At 34.5% G+C, this 14830-nt stretch overlaps 2 protein-coding genes across 5 annotated transcripts; one reads left to right on the top strand and one right to left on the bottom strand.

Annotated features, from left to right (window-relative positions):
* Positions 1–320: 320 nt before the first annotated feature.
* Positions 321–9293, top strand: LOC115959773. 4 transcript variants are annotated; one of them, XM_031078337.1, is made up of 16 exons: positions 321–983; positions 1927–1977; positions 2065–2292; positions 2634–2732; positions 2836–2891; positions 3187–3298; positions 3553–3732; positions 4157–4426; positions 6029–6241; positions 6344–6550; positions 6646–6771; positions 6887–7189; positions 7281–7379; positions 7478–7953; positions 8053–8085; positions 8918–9293. In XM_031078337.1, coding segments are annotated over exons 1-16 (2607 nt in total). In that variant the 5' UTR covers positions 321–830; the 3' UTR covers positions 8919–9293. The 4 variants fall into 4 exon arrangements, with proteins under 4 accessions (XP_030934197.1, XP_030934196.1, XP_030934195.1 ...); XM_031078336.1 differs by having other exon boundaries at positions 2062–2292; XM_031078335.1 differs by having other exon boundaries at positions 2056–2292; positions 3190–3298.
* A 2574-nt stretch (positions 9294–11867) lies between these two features.
* LOC115959925 lies at positions 11868–14727 on the bottom strand. Its single transcript, XM_031078598.1, has 3 exons — positions 14588–14727; positions 13893–14162; positions 11868–12209 (listed from the first exon to the last, which is right to left on the bottom strand). Exons 1-3 carry the CDS (start codon positions 14684–14686, stop codon positions 11949–11951), a joined length of 630 nt encoding a protein of 209 aa, XP_030934458.1. The 5' UTR covers positions 14687–14727; the 3' UTR covers positions 11868–11948.
* Between the last annotated feature and the right edge of the window lie 103 nt (positions 14728–14830).

Here is a 14830-nt window from a genome sequence, read left to right as displayed (position 1 = left end):
GGTGTAAAAACAATGCTAAGATCATAACTATTTACACAACTTTTACCATAATTAGCTATTTTTCATAGTGTAAAGTGTATTTTTACCCAGAATGTACAATTAAATGATCATAAATTTCTTAAAAACTATGAATTTTGGTCGAATTACTTTATGGAATCGATACAAATATCAAATCTATCTATATAGATCATCTAAATAAATGCAATAACTGCATTGCATTTTAAAAAACAAACGAAAATTAATTACCCGAGAGCATGGCAGGAAGCCCTCGTGACGTACCACATTGCGAGTTTCGGGAGTTACAAGTTCGAGCAATATCCACAAGCAATTCCACACCATCCACGAGTAGTACTAGAGTTTAAGTGAGTCGGAGAACAGAGACAGTGACCACACGCGTTGCCGCGAGAACCGATAAAAGGAAAAACAAGATAATAAGAAAGGTAAGATGCACGCGCCACCAAAAAGCGTGAGAAAATATCAGTGACAAAGCCCATCAGGGAGATGAACTAAGCCCTATAAATGGCGGGAGCCTAGGCTGGGGTCGAAGTTTCTCACTCGCCCAATCGTCTCTCTCTCTCTCTCACTCACTCCATAATTTACAGTCCCAAACCTTTCTTCAAAACCCTCCAAAATCCAAAACCCTTTACACTACTCTCTCTCTCTCTCTCTCTCACCAATCTCCATCACCGCCACAAAAGTCCCTCCATCGTAAATTTCTCCAATTCTAGGGTTTCTTTTGGGAGCCCCTCTTTTCGAAACCTAGGGTTTGTGTGTGGCGTTAGAGAGTGAGAGAGAGAGTTGGAGCAGTATCGGAGCTTTGTTTGATTCCAATGGAGGTCTCGGCCGGAGTCGCCGCCTCCGCTTCTACGCGCGGTCCGTCTCTCTCGATGCCTCCTCCTCCTCCTCCGTCGTCGTCCTCGTCGTCTTCTGCGGCTCGCAAGGAGTGGCGCGCCGTCTCGGAGCATCGAAACGCTGGTGATGAGGTACTGGTTTTTTTTTTTTTTTTTTGTTTGTGGGCAGCTGGAAAATGTGGGAAACTGGAGTGTGAGTTTTAGGGTTTTGAACGTTGTTAGATTGTGGGATTAAATAAAGTGATGAACTTTCTTTGCTATACTCGACGCAAATTTGATGATTAGGGTTAGGGTTTATCGGTGATATTGCTTTTTTTTTTTTTTTCTTTTTCTTTTATCCGTGTTTTATTTATGGTAATTTTCTTAAAAAGCTTTAGTTTTCACTGGAACCAAACACTGAGTTAAGTTTGATGATTTGTTACGGGCATTGAGCTAAAGATGTTTGTCACAGTGGGTGAAGTATGTTAATTTCAATAATTTGTTGCTTAACTATGAATGCCACTGCTTTACTGAGCTGGTGATCTTATAATGTTAAGTTGGCTGGACTATTTTCAGGGCCGAAACTATGAAAGGGATTTGAATTCATATTCGGAATATGAAATTTTAATGCTGAGTTGATAATTTGAAATGTGGGTAAACCAAAAAAAAAGAGGGGAAAAGGAAAGTGTTAGAAACGCGGCCCTGAGGTAATTTAGGAGAGGACCTTGTGTTGTTGAGCTTCAATGACAATTTTATGCTGTTTGGTCGAAGTTATGGCCAATGAGCTCTAGCTCAACTGGCATCTCCTCCCCTTATAAGTTATAGGAAGAGGGCACAAAACCGATTGGGTGCGTATGTAACTTACCAATAAAAAGATAATGAAAACGTATCTTTCAGTTTTACCTGGGTCAGAAATAATGAAAGTCTGAAATTTGAAATTTCTCTTCCCATTTCATACACCACATTATAAGTAATATTTTCACTTGGTGGGTTGAACTTGAGCTCAAAGCATTGGGGATTTGTATATTTTAGAGCAAGATTTGAAGCTTGGTGGTGAATTTTTTGGTCATTAATTAGATTTTTTTCTAATGCACAGGAGTTGGAGCGTTCGAAGTTAGGGCAATTGGATGAGAGAACTATATATGAGGTAAGGACTCTGATGTCAGAAATATCTTGTAATGTCTATGAATGATTGAAAATGAAGATGATTTGCTGTTTTGTCAAGGTGCAGCAGGGAAGAGAGCCACTTGATGTTGGCTACTGTTCAATCACAGTGGATGGTGGCTTAAATGATGAACTTTTACCACAGAGACTTCATAATCTTGCTAGACAAAGAGAAGAGTTGCAACGGATGGAGATTGAAATTAAAGCCCAGCTAATTTCAAGATCTGAGATAGTGGAATTGCAAACCACCTTTGATGCTCGGATCAAAGAGCATGCTAATGCCACTGTGAAGCTTCAAGTATGACTTTATAATTGGATTTAGATTATAACAGGTCTGCCATAGGAGTGCAACTTGATTGAAATTGTTATTGTTAAGTAATTATAGAAAGTAACATCAAGCAATTAATGTCATCATACGTCAATGTGACTACAAAATAAAGCTGGCGTGACCGAAAATAAAGCTGGCATGACTGGTTTTTCGTGTGAATTATTACGGGGATTCTTTTAAGCTAAAATAAATCATATTTTCTTTTGAAATTACATGCTGATACAGGCTTTGATCTCTGAGACCTGATTCCCTAAATATGCTTTTAATGGCCAGTCAATGTCATGCTTCTAAACGTGGCTTTATTTGGGCAGGAGCAACTCCGCGAAAGGGAGCAGGCTGTACATGAGTTGGAAAGGAAGATGGAAGAGAAAGATAGGGAGCTGCATGCAATCAAATTGGACAATGAAGCGGTTTGTTGAGTGCTTGCTTACTTTTGATATGTTCTCTATGCTGACGAATGAGCTATTTTGATAAATTCTGAAATTACTAATATTGATTGGGTTGACTGGGCAGGCCTGGGCTAAAGATGACCTTCTTAGAGAACAAAATAAAGAACTAGCATCCTTCAGGTATGAATTTGCATGCATAACCCTTTTTCTTCAAGTTGTAAGCATGTATGTATGTGTGTGTTTTATGCCTTTAGTCCTTTCCTCTTCAAGTATATCCTTTTTTTTTTTTTTTTTCAACCTCAACACTCGGTTGACTATGGGTGTTTACTTGAACAAGAAAAAAATTTCCATATATACTATTATGATTTCAACGACAGTGTCTTGATATATTGCTTACCTGTTCTATTTATTGTCATTATTGAAATCAAGGTTTGAACCTTTTGAACAAATTTGGCTATATTGCTTTCTTCTGCAGAAGAGAGCGCGATCATTCTGAAGTTGAAAGAGCCCAACATATAAAACAGATACATGATCTTCAAGAACATATTCAAGAAAAAGAGAGACAACTTATTGAGTTGCAGGATCAGGTTTGTTATTTGCATTTATGTTGTACTGAAAGGCATCTCTAAATTGCACACATATGTTGAATAAATCATTGGTTTCTTATTCAAATTTACCTAATATTAATAATAAATGTTATTGGTTGGGAAATGTTACCATTGTAATGATAAATTATCTTCATGTTTTTTTCCCCACTTTCCCTTTTTTATCCTCCTGGAAATTATCACAGGCTTGGTATTGTTTAGGAGGTTCATTACCTGATAATGATCTTATCTTTCAGCATAGGGCAGCTCAAGAAACCATTCTTTATAAAGATGAACAGTTGAGGGAAGCCCAAGCTTGGATTGCACGTGTTCAGGAGATGGATGTCTTACAATCAAATACAAACCATTCATTACAGGCTGAATTGCGAGAACGAACTGAACAATATAACCAGCTGTGGCTTGGTTGTCAAAGACAGGTAAGCTTGCTTTGGGATTCTATTTTGCACGTTTATGGTGTGTTGAATTGAGAATTACGAAGCAGTTCAAGTGTGACCTGCTTTGTATTGTCAAAGACAGGTCATCCTTTTTGTAGATGAACTTGCACATATAAATGTACACATTCTATGCTTTTTGTTATTGACTTTAAATCTGATTTCCGTGACAGAACTTTCAAATTTTCTGTACCTATCTTTGCATTTCTCAGCAATATTTAGGTCAATTGATGTTGACTAACACATATGGCACAAAATGAAATGCAATGCTGTTTAATTTCTCCTAAGTTTAATCTGTTTGTTGTGAAGATTTTGAGTTTTTGTTTTCCTTTTGTTGGGGAGGGGTGGTATTTCACACTAAGATTATCATTTTTATTATTGTTTGTCTTTTGGGTTTTTTTTATGTCAGTTTGCAGAGATGGAAAGACTTCATATGCATACGATACAACAGCTTCAAATTGAGCTGGCTGATGCACGAGAAAGGAGTGGAACATATAGTGACGAGTCACGTATATCCCAAACAAATTCAAAGGATGTATCTCAGTTTGGACAAAGCAATGGAAACCAGCTAGATGCAAATGGAGGAGGTGGCACATCAGGTGGAAATTCTGGGGTCCTTCCAAATGGGAATTCTGACAATGTCTCATCTTTTGCTTCAACTGGCAATGCGCCAACCCAGGTAAATTGCACTTCTAGGGATTGTCTTTCTTTATTTTTCGACAATTAATAAATGTGTACATTGAAAGAAAACCTGGAGTATATAAATATGAATGCAAAAGATTCACCTAAAGAATACATGCCAAGTTCAACCCAGTCTATGGAATCTAAAAAAGAGACTGGATGCAGCCAAAAGCAAGCATGTACTCATACAATGATCTCAAAAATAAAGACTTAAGCTATATATCATGGAGGTTCCACTCCATTAAACGTCTTGCCGTTTGTTTTTCCAAAATAGTCCACATGGTACATAGAGATTGATACCTGCTTTGAGCTTTGAGCTTTGAGCTTTAAGTGTGTTTTTAACAATGGCTACAATCATATGCATTATGCTACCATTTTGGTTTATAACGTGTATTTCTAATTGTACCATGTCATTCATTATTTTTAAATTTTTTTTATATTATAAATTTAATTTTTTTAAATATTTTAAAATTTAAAATTTATAGGTGTCATTTCATTCTTTCTTTTTGTTGCTATTTTGCGATTAGTTCCTTCAATTTATTTTGCTTGATTTTTTGTAGGAATGTAACATTCTTTAAAGTGGTATGTTTTTGCTTGAGTTGACTACAATTATGCTTTGCTTGAGTTGGCTATAGATGGGTTGGCCGCATCTTTCTGCTACTCTATCCTATCTAAGACCATATTCCTTAATTAACATGTTCTTTAAACTACTTCTATTAGTGTTATTTTAGGTCTTCTTCAACATCTTTTTGTTCCCTCAACTTGAATCAAATCACTCTTCCTCACCGGTGTATTAATTGCTCTCCTTTGCACATACCAAACCATCTCAAATAATTTGTTATTTCCTTGAATTTCCATTTATCCATCTTAATATTCTCATTTCAACTACGCTTATATATATAAAATTAGAAAGATACTATTATAACTGAAAACTATTAATTTAAATCATAAATATGGAAGAAAAATGGAATATGTTTTAGTTTGTTTCATAACTAAATCCAGCGTTGTGCAGAATTCAAAAAGGCAGCAAATAAATAAAGCTAAATAATTGAGACTATGGTGGCAGGATGTCTAGTGATTGATTAATGCTTTGATCCTTTAGACTCAATGGGAAGTTAGTTCTGTAGTTTGATTAGCAATAGAGTATATAGAGATAGAACAGAAAAGGAGAGAAGGGAGAGATGACAACATTGATGCTGATTGACATAGAATGGCATGTGGGTGTGGTTTATTACAATTTTATAAATGTAATTTGAAGGAAATTTATGTTATACGGAAATATCTATGGAATTATATATTATAAAATTGAAATACTTTTTTTTTCATTAATTTGGTACTTCAGAAACATATCTCTGGATGTTCGGTGGATAATTTATGACAATTTAGCATATATGGCACACACGTACGCATGTACGTATGTATGTATTCAACTGGTTTTTTATCTTTTCAATTGGAAATTGGGACTTGGTTGTGGATTCTCTGTTTTGGAATATATTTTTGGTGAAAGGAATGATTTTTTTTCCCCCATGGATAGGAAGTGGAATGAATAATTTCAAATATGTTTCCATAACATTTGATGTTCTTTTGTGTTCACTTTTAGCCCGATCATGTTCCTGGTGTTCCAATTGCTCCATCCTCTCTGCTTGGAATGCCTACATACCTTCCACCTGGACAAATGACTGCTTTGCATCCATATGTTATGCATCAACAAGGGGTTCCCCATTCTTTGCCATCACATGTTACTCCATCTCATATTGGGCATTTTCACTCGATACCTGCAATGGGTTCCCTCCAACAGTGGCAGAACCAACAGGTCCTGACAAATGAAAGCACTTTTACTGTTCTTGTTGTTATGAATCAGTATTACTATGGTAATAATAAATAATGTGTTTCTTATTGACCTTTTGGTTTTCAGGCTGCATCAGATGGTTCACAGATATCTGCGCAGAATGAACTTCCACCATCCCAAACTGATCAAAACCTATTGAGATCAGATGCAAACTACAACTATGAAATTTCTGTTAATGGACAAGGTCTACGTCAAGACTATCTGGATGTTCAAAACAGCCAAGGGGCAATGCCTGATTCTGGAATCTCGTCATCCACTGTGGAAGCAGCACAGGTCTTGTGAATAAAATTGTTGCTGTTCTGATAATAGTTTGTTTTTTGGCTTTGTATGCAATATGTGACAGGACCCACCAAATTTTTTTGTTTCAGGTTCTTGAGTCAATTGATAGAGGTTACATGGTTGTCCCCCAATCTGAGCAGAGCCTGCAACAAATTTCTTCTCAATTTCGTGATGCTTTAAGATTGGATACTCTTGAGCAGAACAGTGAAAACAAGGTTTGTCATTATTTGTTGCTGGTATTTCTGTTATGATGCGGTCAATCTGGTTACTCTTTATAGCAGCAGGTAAGTTGGCAGTGATTAAGATGCTCTTGTACTTGAATTGTCACAGGAGCAGAATGTTCTAACGCCAACTAATCATGGGTTAGAAGGCCAAGTTTTCACAGCAGAACAACCAGCTTCTGCTGCCAACACATCAGCATCTGATACTTCAAGCCATTCTATTAATCTCAGTGAAACTTCTGTAAACAATGCCACTGGTGCAGCTTTGTCTGAATCATTTGTTTCAACCGGACAGGCAAATACATTGGCAGTGGGAAAGACTTCAGAGCCTGCTCTTCTTGATGAAAGATCACTGTTGGCTTGCATAGTTCGCACAGTTCCTGCTGGTGGTCGAATTCGAATCAGTTCAACGGTTAGTGTGTAGTCTTAGTCCATTGTAGTGTGCAGGCTTTATTTATTTAATTTTGGGTGAGTTTTATGATTTGTTATTTGTGTTGAGACAGCTTCCAAACAGGCTGGGCAAGATGCTTGCACCTTTACACTGGCATGATTACAAAAGAAAATATGGAAAGCTTGATGACTTTGTGGTTGGTCACCCTGAAGTAAGTTCATTGGAATTTCAGAGTACACGCTCGCATTTTTATTTTCTATTGGTTTATTTAGACGTATAATTAATCTGAGAACCTTGAAATGTGATCAGTTTTTTGTGATTGAGGGCGACTATATTCAGCTTCGAGAAGGAGCACAAGAAATGATAGCAGCTGAAGCAGCTGTTGCCAAAGTTGCTGCAGCTGCTGCGGCATCCTCTCCTTACTCCTCTTTTTTGCCTTCTGTGGCTGTTACCCCAATGGCGCAATCTCACCGACTGAAGAAGGTTCCATCTGTTGATTCAAAAAGTGTGAAGACTGATGAGCCATCACAGTTCTCTGCGGTCCAGAATCAGCAATCAAATGGTGTTTATTTTGGTCTTCCTGGAGGTCTCACAAATGTTAAAATTTTGAGCAAATCTAAAGAACCTCGAGAAATGAATGGCCCTGAAAATAGGCATGTGCAGTCTACGTTTTTGACAGTTGGGAATGGATCAAATCTTGATAGGTCAAGTTTGAGTGGTACCCAAAGCGTGGGCTCAGCTAATGGGAGAGCTAACTTGAATTTTGCTGGAAAACAGCAGGGAAGGTACGGCTGAAATATTCTAGCAAACTGCAGTTTATTAATTTTATGCCTGGGCACATGGTTATTGAAGCTTATTGAGTTATTTGTGTCCTAACTTGACAGGATGACTGGTGCTGCATTTACTTCCAGAAGATAGTACGTATGCTTACTTTGACATTTATTTGCAACATTTTCTTGGATAGTCGTGCCGAATTGTTATGTTTGCAATATGTTATTTTCTTAGCCTTACATAATCAATTATTTTAATACCTGCTTGTGTTGCATTCAAGGGGTTAAAAATCAAAAGAGGTGCAGTGTATTGTTTGTATCAGCCATCACTTACACATTAAATAATTAAAATTATGGAAAGACATTTTTGTCTTTGAGGTTTACATGCTTGTTGGTGGATTCTGAAGATTTTTCATCTACCAATATATGCAAGTATTGGATTCTACCAAAAGATTGTTTAAGGTAAATGGCCCAAATTTGATGCCCCATCGTTCTGTGGGCTGCTGCAATATCTGGATCTATTAATGTGCAAGTCATTATAGAGCCCCCACCCCTATTCCTTAATGTGCACAAGCATTGATGTGGTCTTTGGTATTTCTAATTGGGTCCTTGTACTTTTTACATTTTACATTTCTAAACTAATGTTGGGGCTTCTTGTCTGGTTGTCTTGTTGCAACTTTTGCGACATGATCTTTGTGTTCCGGAAGAGATTCAGCAATAATAATTTTACACGTCTTTGGAAACTTCCAAGTTTAATGTCAGTTACCGTGTACAACTTATCCAAGTATTTCATTTTTGGTCGTGTATGCCATAATTGATTGGATACTTTGAGAAAGTTCAACAAAATTCAGTCAGCCTAACGTAGTTTAGTATTTTGTGGTAGGAACTTGAATGCAACCTTGACTTGTTTTGTTTTTACTGCTTAATAGTTGGTTTTGCTAGAGTACTTTAATTATCAAGTATCTTTTGTTGTTGACAGGAGTAGACATGGAAATCAAGTAGATAATCTCATGACCAAGAGTACACACCACTCTGCAGATTGAGATGTTTTGGATGGTTACCGGATTTGTGGGCGAATGAATTATCGCTGATTAAATTGTCAGCATTCATCTCATAGAATTCTCTGATTGGAACTGTTATTTATTTATTTTTATTTTGCTTCCCTTTCATTTCTCTTACCTTTGCTTTGCTGGGAAACAAAATACTTTTGTGAGTGTTTATTTTATACTCAAAACCAAACTCTCTGCACCAGCAGTGATACTCATGCACACAATTGCTGTGCATCTGATATCTTATACCCAATTGGTTCGGTTTCCCTGCACTTCCAAGTATCAAAATTCCGTTGCTATTGGTAACGTACATGGTACCGAAAGAATGAATGCACCAGCTCACTTTTCAGCATTTAAGCTGATCTGGATTAGCTTTTCAGAAGCTCTCACATTAAATTTCAAATACAATAATTAAGACTAAAGGTGCAAAAAGTTCACAACTGTTAATTTGACTATTGGTAGGGGAAAAAAAATAGATGTTAGCGAAGGATCTTGATAAAACCAGTAATGATACCTCAATTCAACTAATGTGAAAAAGTGAAAATTGTTTATTGGGGATATTACTAATTTTACTATACAGAACTTACAATCTGATGTCACCAATTACTAAAAAATAATTTAAACATATTCAATGGGCAATTTAAACATATTCATTTGGTGGCTGAAGCCCATTGCTGACATGTATTGTCACATCAGTTTTTGTAAACTTATTTTGTAAAATTGGTAGTATCTTTTAACACTTTTCAATTGTTGTGTATCTGGGATTACTCTATCAAATAATTTTCACAAAGAGAAGTGTACTGTGTACATGGTTTCTTGATTTGTCAAATGTCGTTGGTATGTTTGGTTTTATTTTATGGAGATGAGAATAAACCTTGAAACTGAATTTTGAACGGGTTGAGTTCACTTAACAATGAACATTTAAAATTCTATTTAATAAAATTTAAGCAGTGCTAAGCACTTTTATACTAAATTAGATTTTTTAAAATGGAAATTTAGATAATATTTTAAGAGAGAGACACATTTATTATAGAAACTTTTTTTTTTTTTTTTTTGTGTGTGTGTAAAGAAAATTAATATGAAGTATTTTGTAATTTAAATAAGTAATCAAGTATGGTACATATAATTAAGGAATAACAATAAAAAACTAACAGGTTTAAAAATGTGAATCCAATACACAAAAGGGTTTAGACATTAAGCACTTCCTTACTGTCTCTATAAACTATGGACAAGATTTAGGTATAGTATTTAGGTTCACCTCTTAAAATTCTGTTATGTGAAATTTTTCTCATGGGATGAAAATGTATTTTTCTCATATGACTGAATCCTAAGAGGGGAACCTAAGGAATAACACCTAAGATACTGTACTTAAGTTTTGTCCATAAACTATTGCCAAGAATACTAAGGAATTTTGCACTGCTATATCAAATTTGAAAACTTTACTAGACTTGATGGAGTCCAAACATCCCAACTCTTTGCGATGAATATCAACCAAAATCTCTTGATAGTACTTCTTTCCAATTTATTGGTGAATATTTACAATAAAATTTACAAAAGTTGTTTATTGGTTGATACAATTATTGATTATTACAAGCTTTTTCTTCCTCTCTAATTTGTAAGGGAAACTTTTGCAAATTCAACTATTCAAGCATTTTAGAAGTGTTGACAAAATATTTTGTCATATGAAAGTTGTGAAATTCGCAAAATTATGTTTATAGAAATCTTATTATCTTTTTTTTTTAAATTATTATTAAAATAAAATTTAATACAGAAGATTGTTGACAAATTTGAGTGGTTCTCTTTCAACCATATGGTTTCAAAATATTGAATAATTATACTTTAGGTTAACTTTTTAAATTATATTATATGGTCTAATTTACTAATTAATAAAAATCCCGCATATTGCACTGGAGTCATGCACATTACATATATGTAAAAAAATAAAAAAAAAAGCAATAAAATTCAAATCCTTGAATAATAATTTTTATATTTCTTGGAAATAACAATTTAAGTTATATTATAACCAGGGTTTTACACTGGTGGGCCAGGTTTTAACTTCTAACTTCTAACCTCGAACAACTTAGCTTGGGACATATCACCAAAGGTCCCACCTTATTAAATTTGGCCAAGAGATGTGAAGAGTGAAGACAAGTGTTGCCTTTGTTGTCTACTCTTCAAATTTCCCTTCCCATCATATAGCTGTATATAAACCAAGTTGTTTGTGAACAATTGACTCAAGAAAACAAGTAAACTTCTATTTATTTGTTTAGAAAACAAGTAAAGTTTAAGCCTCAATTTTAGACTTGATTATTAAATAAGTCAAATTCAAACATAATAGTGTGTTCGTGAATAAATTCGTTAATATGAGAGCTCGATTTAACTATATATAATATAACATTTTATATGTATACTTGTATAAAAATATATTAATATAGACTTGAAATTAGATTGTATAAGTTTGTTAATAGGTTCATATGATATTAAATTATTATTTGTAGTTTATTAATGATATATACAATCTATTTATAATAAAAATTCATGGGATTGTGAATAAATAAAATATTTTAGTCATAGTTTCACAATATAAATAGAAAGAGTAAGTCAATCAAGTAACTAGTGAACAAGTTTGAGCTTGCTCGATAAGAAAATGGGCAAAACTTGAGCATAAAATCTTGTTTGATATATAATGAGCTCAAGTTTGGCTTGTTTTGAAAAAAAAAATATTAAATAAACAATTTGAACTTTTAATACTTGACTTGGCTTGACTCGTTTATCGCCCTACATTCCATATTTGGTTAAGAGTATATATAATATAATTCCTTAGTTGCTAGAGATGGATTTCAACTTTGAAGTTTCAGATGAAATTATTAAATATCAATTGAGTTACAAAATTCTTGTCAGAAAATCAACATATTTTTGAATAAAAATATTAATACACAATTTTGGGATTATGGATAGAAGTTAAAACCCATGTAATTTATTATACATGCAAATCCATGCCCCAGCCCAATATATAGGTCGAATGACACCTTTATAGAATACATGTGATCTAATAATAATAATAATAATATGAGATTGAGTAACATGTGATGGCAAAGAATGGGGAACCCCTTGTTGATGCATAACATATGGATGCAAAGCAGTCATTTGTCCAGGTGGAAGGTATGTAGGCATTCCGAGCAGAGAGGATGGAGCAATTGGAACACCAGGAACATGATCGGGCTAAAAGTGAACACAAAAGAACATCAAATGCTATGGAAACATATTTGAAATTATTCATTCCACTTCCAATCCATGGGAAAAAAAAATCATTCCTTTCACCAAAACTGTATTCCAAAACAGAGAATCCACAACTAAGTCCCAATTTCCAATTGAAAAAATAAAAAACCAGTTGAATACATACATATGTACATGTGTACGTGTGTGCCATATATGCTAAATTGTCATAAATTATCCACTGAACATCCAGAGATATGTTTCTGAAGTAACAAATTAATGAAAAAAAAGTATTTCAATTTTATAATATATAATTCCATAGATATTTCCGTATAACATAAATTTCCTTCAAATTACATTTATAAAATTGTAATAAACCACACCCACATGCCATTCTATGTCAATCAGCATCAATGTTGTCATCTCTCCCTACTCTCCCTCTCTGTTCTATCTCTATATACTCTATTGCTAATCAAACTACAGAACTAACTTCCCAGTGAGACTAAAGGATCAAAGCATTGATCAATCACTAGATATCCGGCCACCATAGTCTCAATTATTTAGCTTTATTTATTTGCTGCCTTTTTGAATTCTGCACAACGCTGGATTTAGTTATGAAACAAACTAAAACATATTTCATTTTCTTCCATATTTATGATTTAAATTAATAGTTTTCAGTTATAATAGTATCTTTCTAATTATATATATAGATATGTGTGTGTGTATATTTATATATATTGTTGGGCTATCAAGAAACCACGTCTTCATAAAATAAGCGTAGTTGAAATGAGAATATTAAGATGGATAAGTAGAAATTCAAGGAAATAACAAATCATTTGAGATGGTTTGGTATATGCAAAGGAGAGCAATTAATGCACTAGTGAGGAAGAGTGATTTGATTCAAGTTGAGGGAACAAAAAAATGTAGAAGACCTAAAATAACACTAATAGAAGTAGTTAAAAAAACATGTTAATTAAGGAATATGGTCTTAGATAGGATAGGCAGAAAGATGCGGCCAACCCATCTATGGCCAACTCAAGCAAAGCATAATTGTAGTCAACTCAGGCAAAAACATACCACTTTAAAGAATGTTACATTCCTACAAAAAAACAAGCAAAATAAATTGAAGGAACCAATTGCAAAATAGCAACAAAAAGAAAGAATGAAATGACACCTATAAATTTTAAATTTTAAAATTTAAAATATTTAAAAAATTAAATTAAATTAATTAAATTTATAATATAAAAAAATTAAAAAAATAATGAATGAAATGGTACAATTAGAAACACACGTTATAAACCAAAATGGTAGCATAATGCATATGATTGTAGCCATTGTTAAAAGCACACTTAAAGCTCAAAGCTCAAAGCCCCAAGGTATCAATTTGACGTGCTACTCTATGTACCATGTGGACTATTTTGGAAAAACAAATGACAAGACATTTAATGGAGTGGAACCTCCATGATATATAGCTTAAGTCTTTATTTTTGAGATCATTGTATGAGTACATGCTTGCTTTTGGCTGCATCCAGTCTCTTTTTTAGATTCCATAGACTGGGTTGAACTTGGCATGTATTCTTTAGGTGAATCTTTTGCATGCATATTTATATACTCCAGGTTTTCCTTCAATGTACACATTTATTAATTGTCGAAAAATAAAGAAAGACAATCCCTAGAAGTGCAATTTACCTGGGCTGGTGCATTGCCAGTTGAAGCAAAAGATGAGACATTGTCAGAATTCCCATTTGGAAGGACCCCAGAATTTCCGCCTGATGTGCCACCTCCTCCATTTGCATCTAGCTGGTTTCCATTGCTTTGTCCAAACTGAGATACATCCTTTGAATTTGTTTGGGATATACGTGACTCGTCACTATATGTTCCACTCCTTTCTCGTGCATCGGCCAGCTCAAGTTGAAGCTGTTGTATCGTATGCATATGAAGTCTTTCCATCTCTGCAAACTGACATAAAATAACCCAAAAGACAAACAATAATAAAAATGATAATCTTAGTGTGAAATACCACCCCTCCCCAACAAAAGGAAAACAAGAACTCAAAATCTTCACAACAAACAGATTAAACTTAAGAGAAATTAAACAGCATTGCATTTCATTTTGTGCAGAATGTGTTAGTCAACATCAATTGACCTAAATATTGCCGAGAAATGCAAAGATAGGTACAGAAAATTTGAAAGTTCAGTCACGGAGATCAGATTTAAAGTCAATAACAAAAAGTATAGAATGTGTACATTTATATGTGCAAGTTCATCTACAAAAAAGACGACCTGTCTTTGACAATCCAAAGCAGGTCACACTTGAACTGCTTTGTAATTCTCAATTCAACACACCATAAATGTGCAAAAAATAGAATCCCAAAGCAAGCTTACCTGTCTTTGACAACCAAGCCACAGCTGGTTATATTGTTCAGTTCGTTCTCGCAATTCAGCCTGTAATGAATGGTTTGTATTTGATTGTAAGACATCCATCTCCTGGACACGTGCAATCCAAGCTTGGGTTTCCCTCAACTATTCATCTTTATAAAGAATGGTTTCTTGAGCCACCCTATGCTGAAAGATAAGATCATTATCAGGTAATGAACCTCCTAAACAATACCAAGCCTGTGATAATTT

Source organism: Quercus lobata, chromosome 9, assembly GCF_001633185.2.
Source record: "Quercus lobata isolate SW786 chromosome 9, ValleyOak3.0 Primary Assembly, whole genome shotgun sequence".
NCBI lineage: Eukaryota > Viridiplantae > Streptophyta > Magnoliopsida > Fagales > Fagaceae > Quercus > Quercus lobata.
The sequence above is the reverse complement of the archived record's forward strand: the minus strand, read 5'-3'. Positions and strand labels throughout refer to the sequence as shown.

Coding starts and splice junctions, on each gene's coding strand:
- LOC115959773 (XM_031078334.1), top strand. CDS start 831: ATGGAGGTCTCGGCCGGAGTCGCCGCCTCCGCTTCTACGCGCGGTCCG. Junction 2,892..3,186: donor AAAGAACTAGCATCCTTCAG/GTATGAATTTGC, acceptor TTTCTTCTGCAG/AAGAGAGCGCGATCATTCTG. Junction 4,427..6,028: donor CTGGCAATGCGCCAACCCAG/GTAAATTGCACT, acceptor GTTCACTTTTAG/CCCGATCATGTTCCTGGTGT.
- LOC115959925 (XM_031078598.1), bottom strand. CDS start 14,686: ATGGATGTCTTACAATCAAATACAAACCATTCATTACAGGCTGAATTG. Junction 14,163..14,587: donor GGCTTGGTTGTCAAAGACAG/GTAAGCTTGCTT, acceptor ATTTTATGTCAG/TTTGCAGAGATGGAAAGACT. Junction 12,210..13,892: donor CTGGCAATGCACCAGCCCAG/GTAAATTGCACT, acceptor GTTCACTTTTAG/CCCGATCATGTTCCTGGTGT.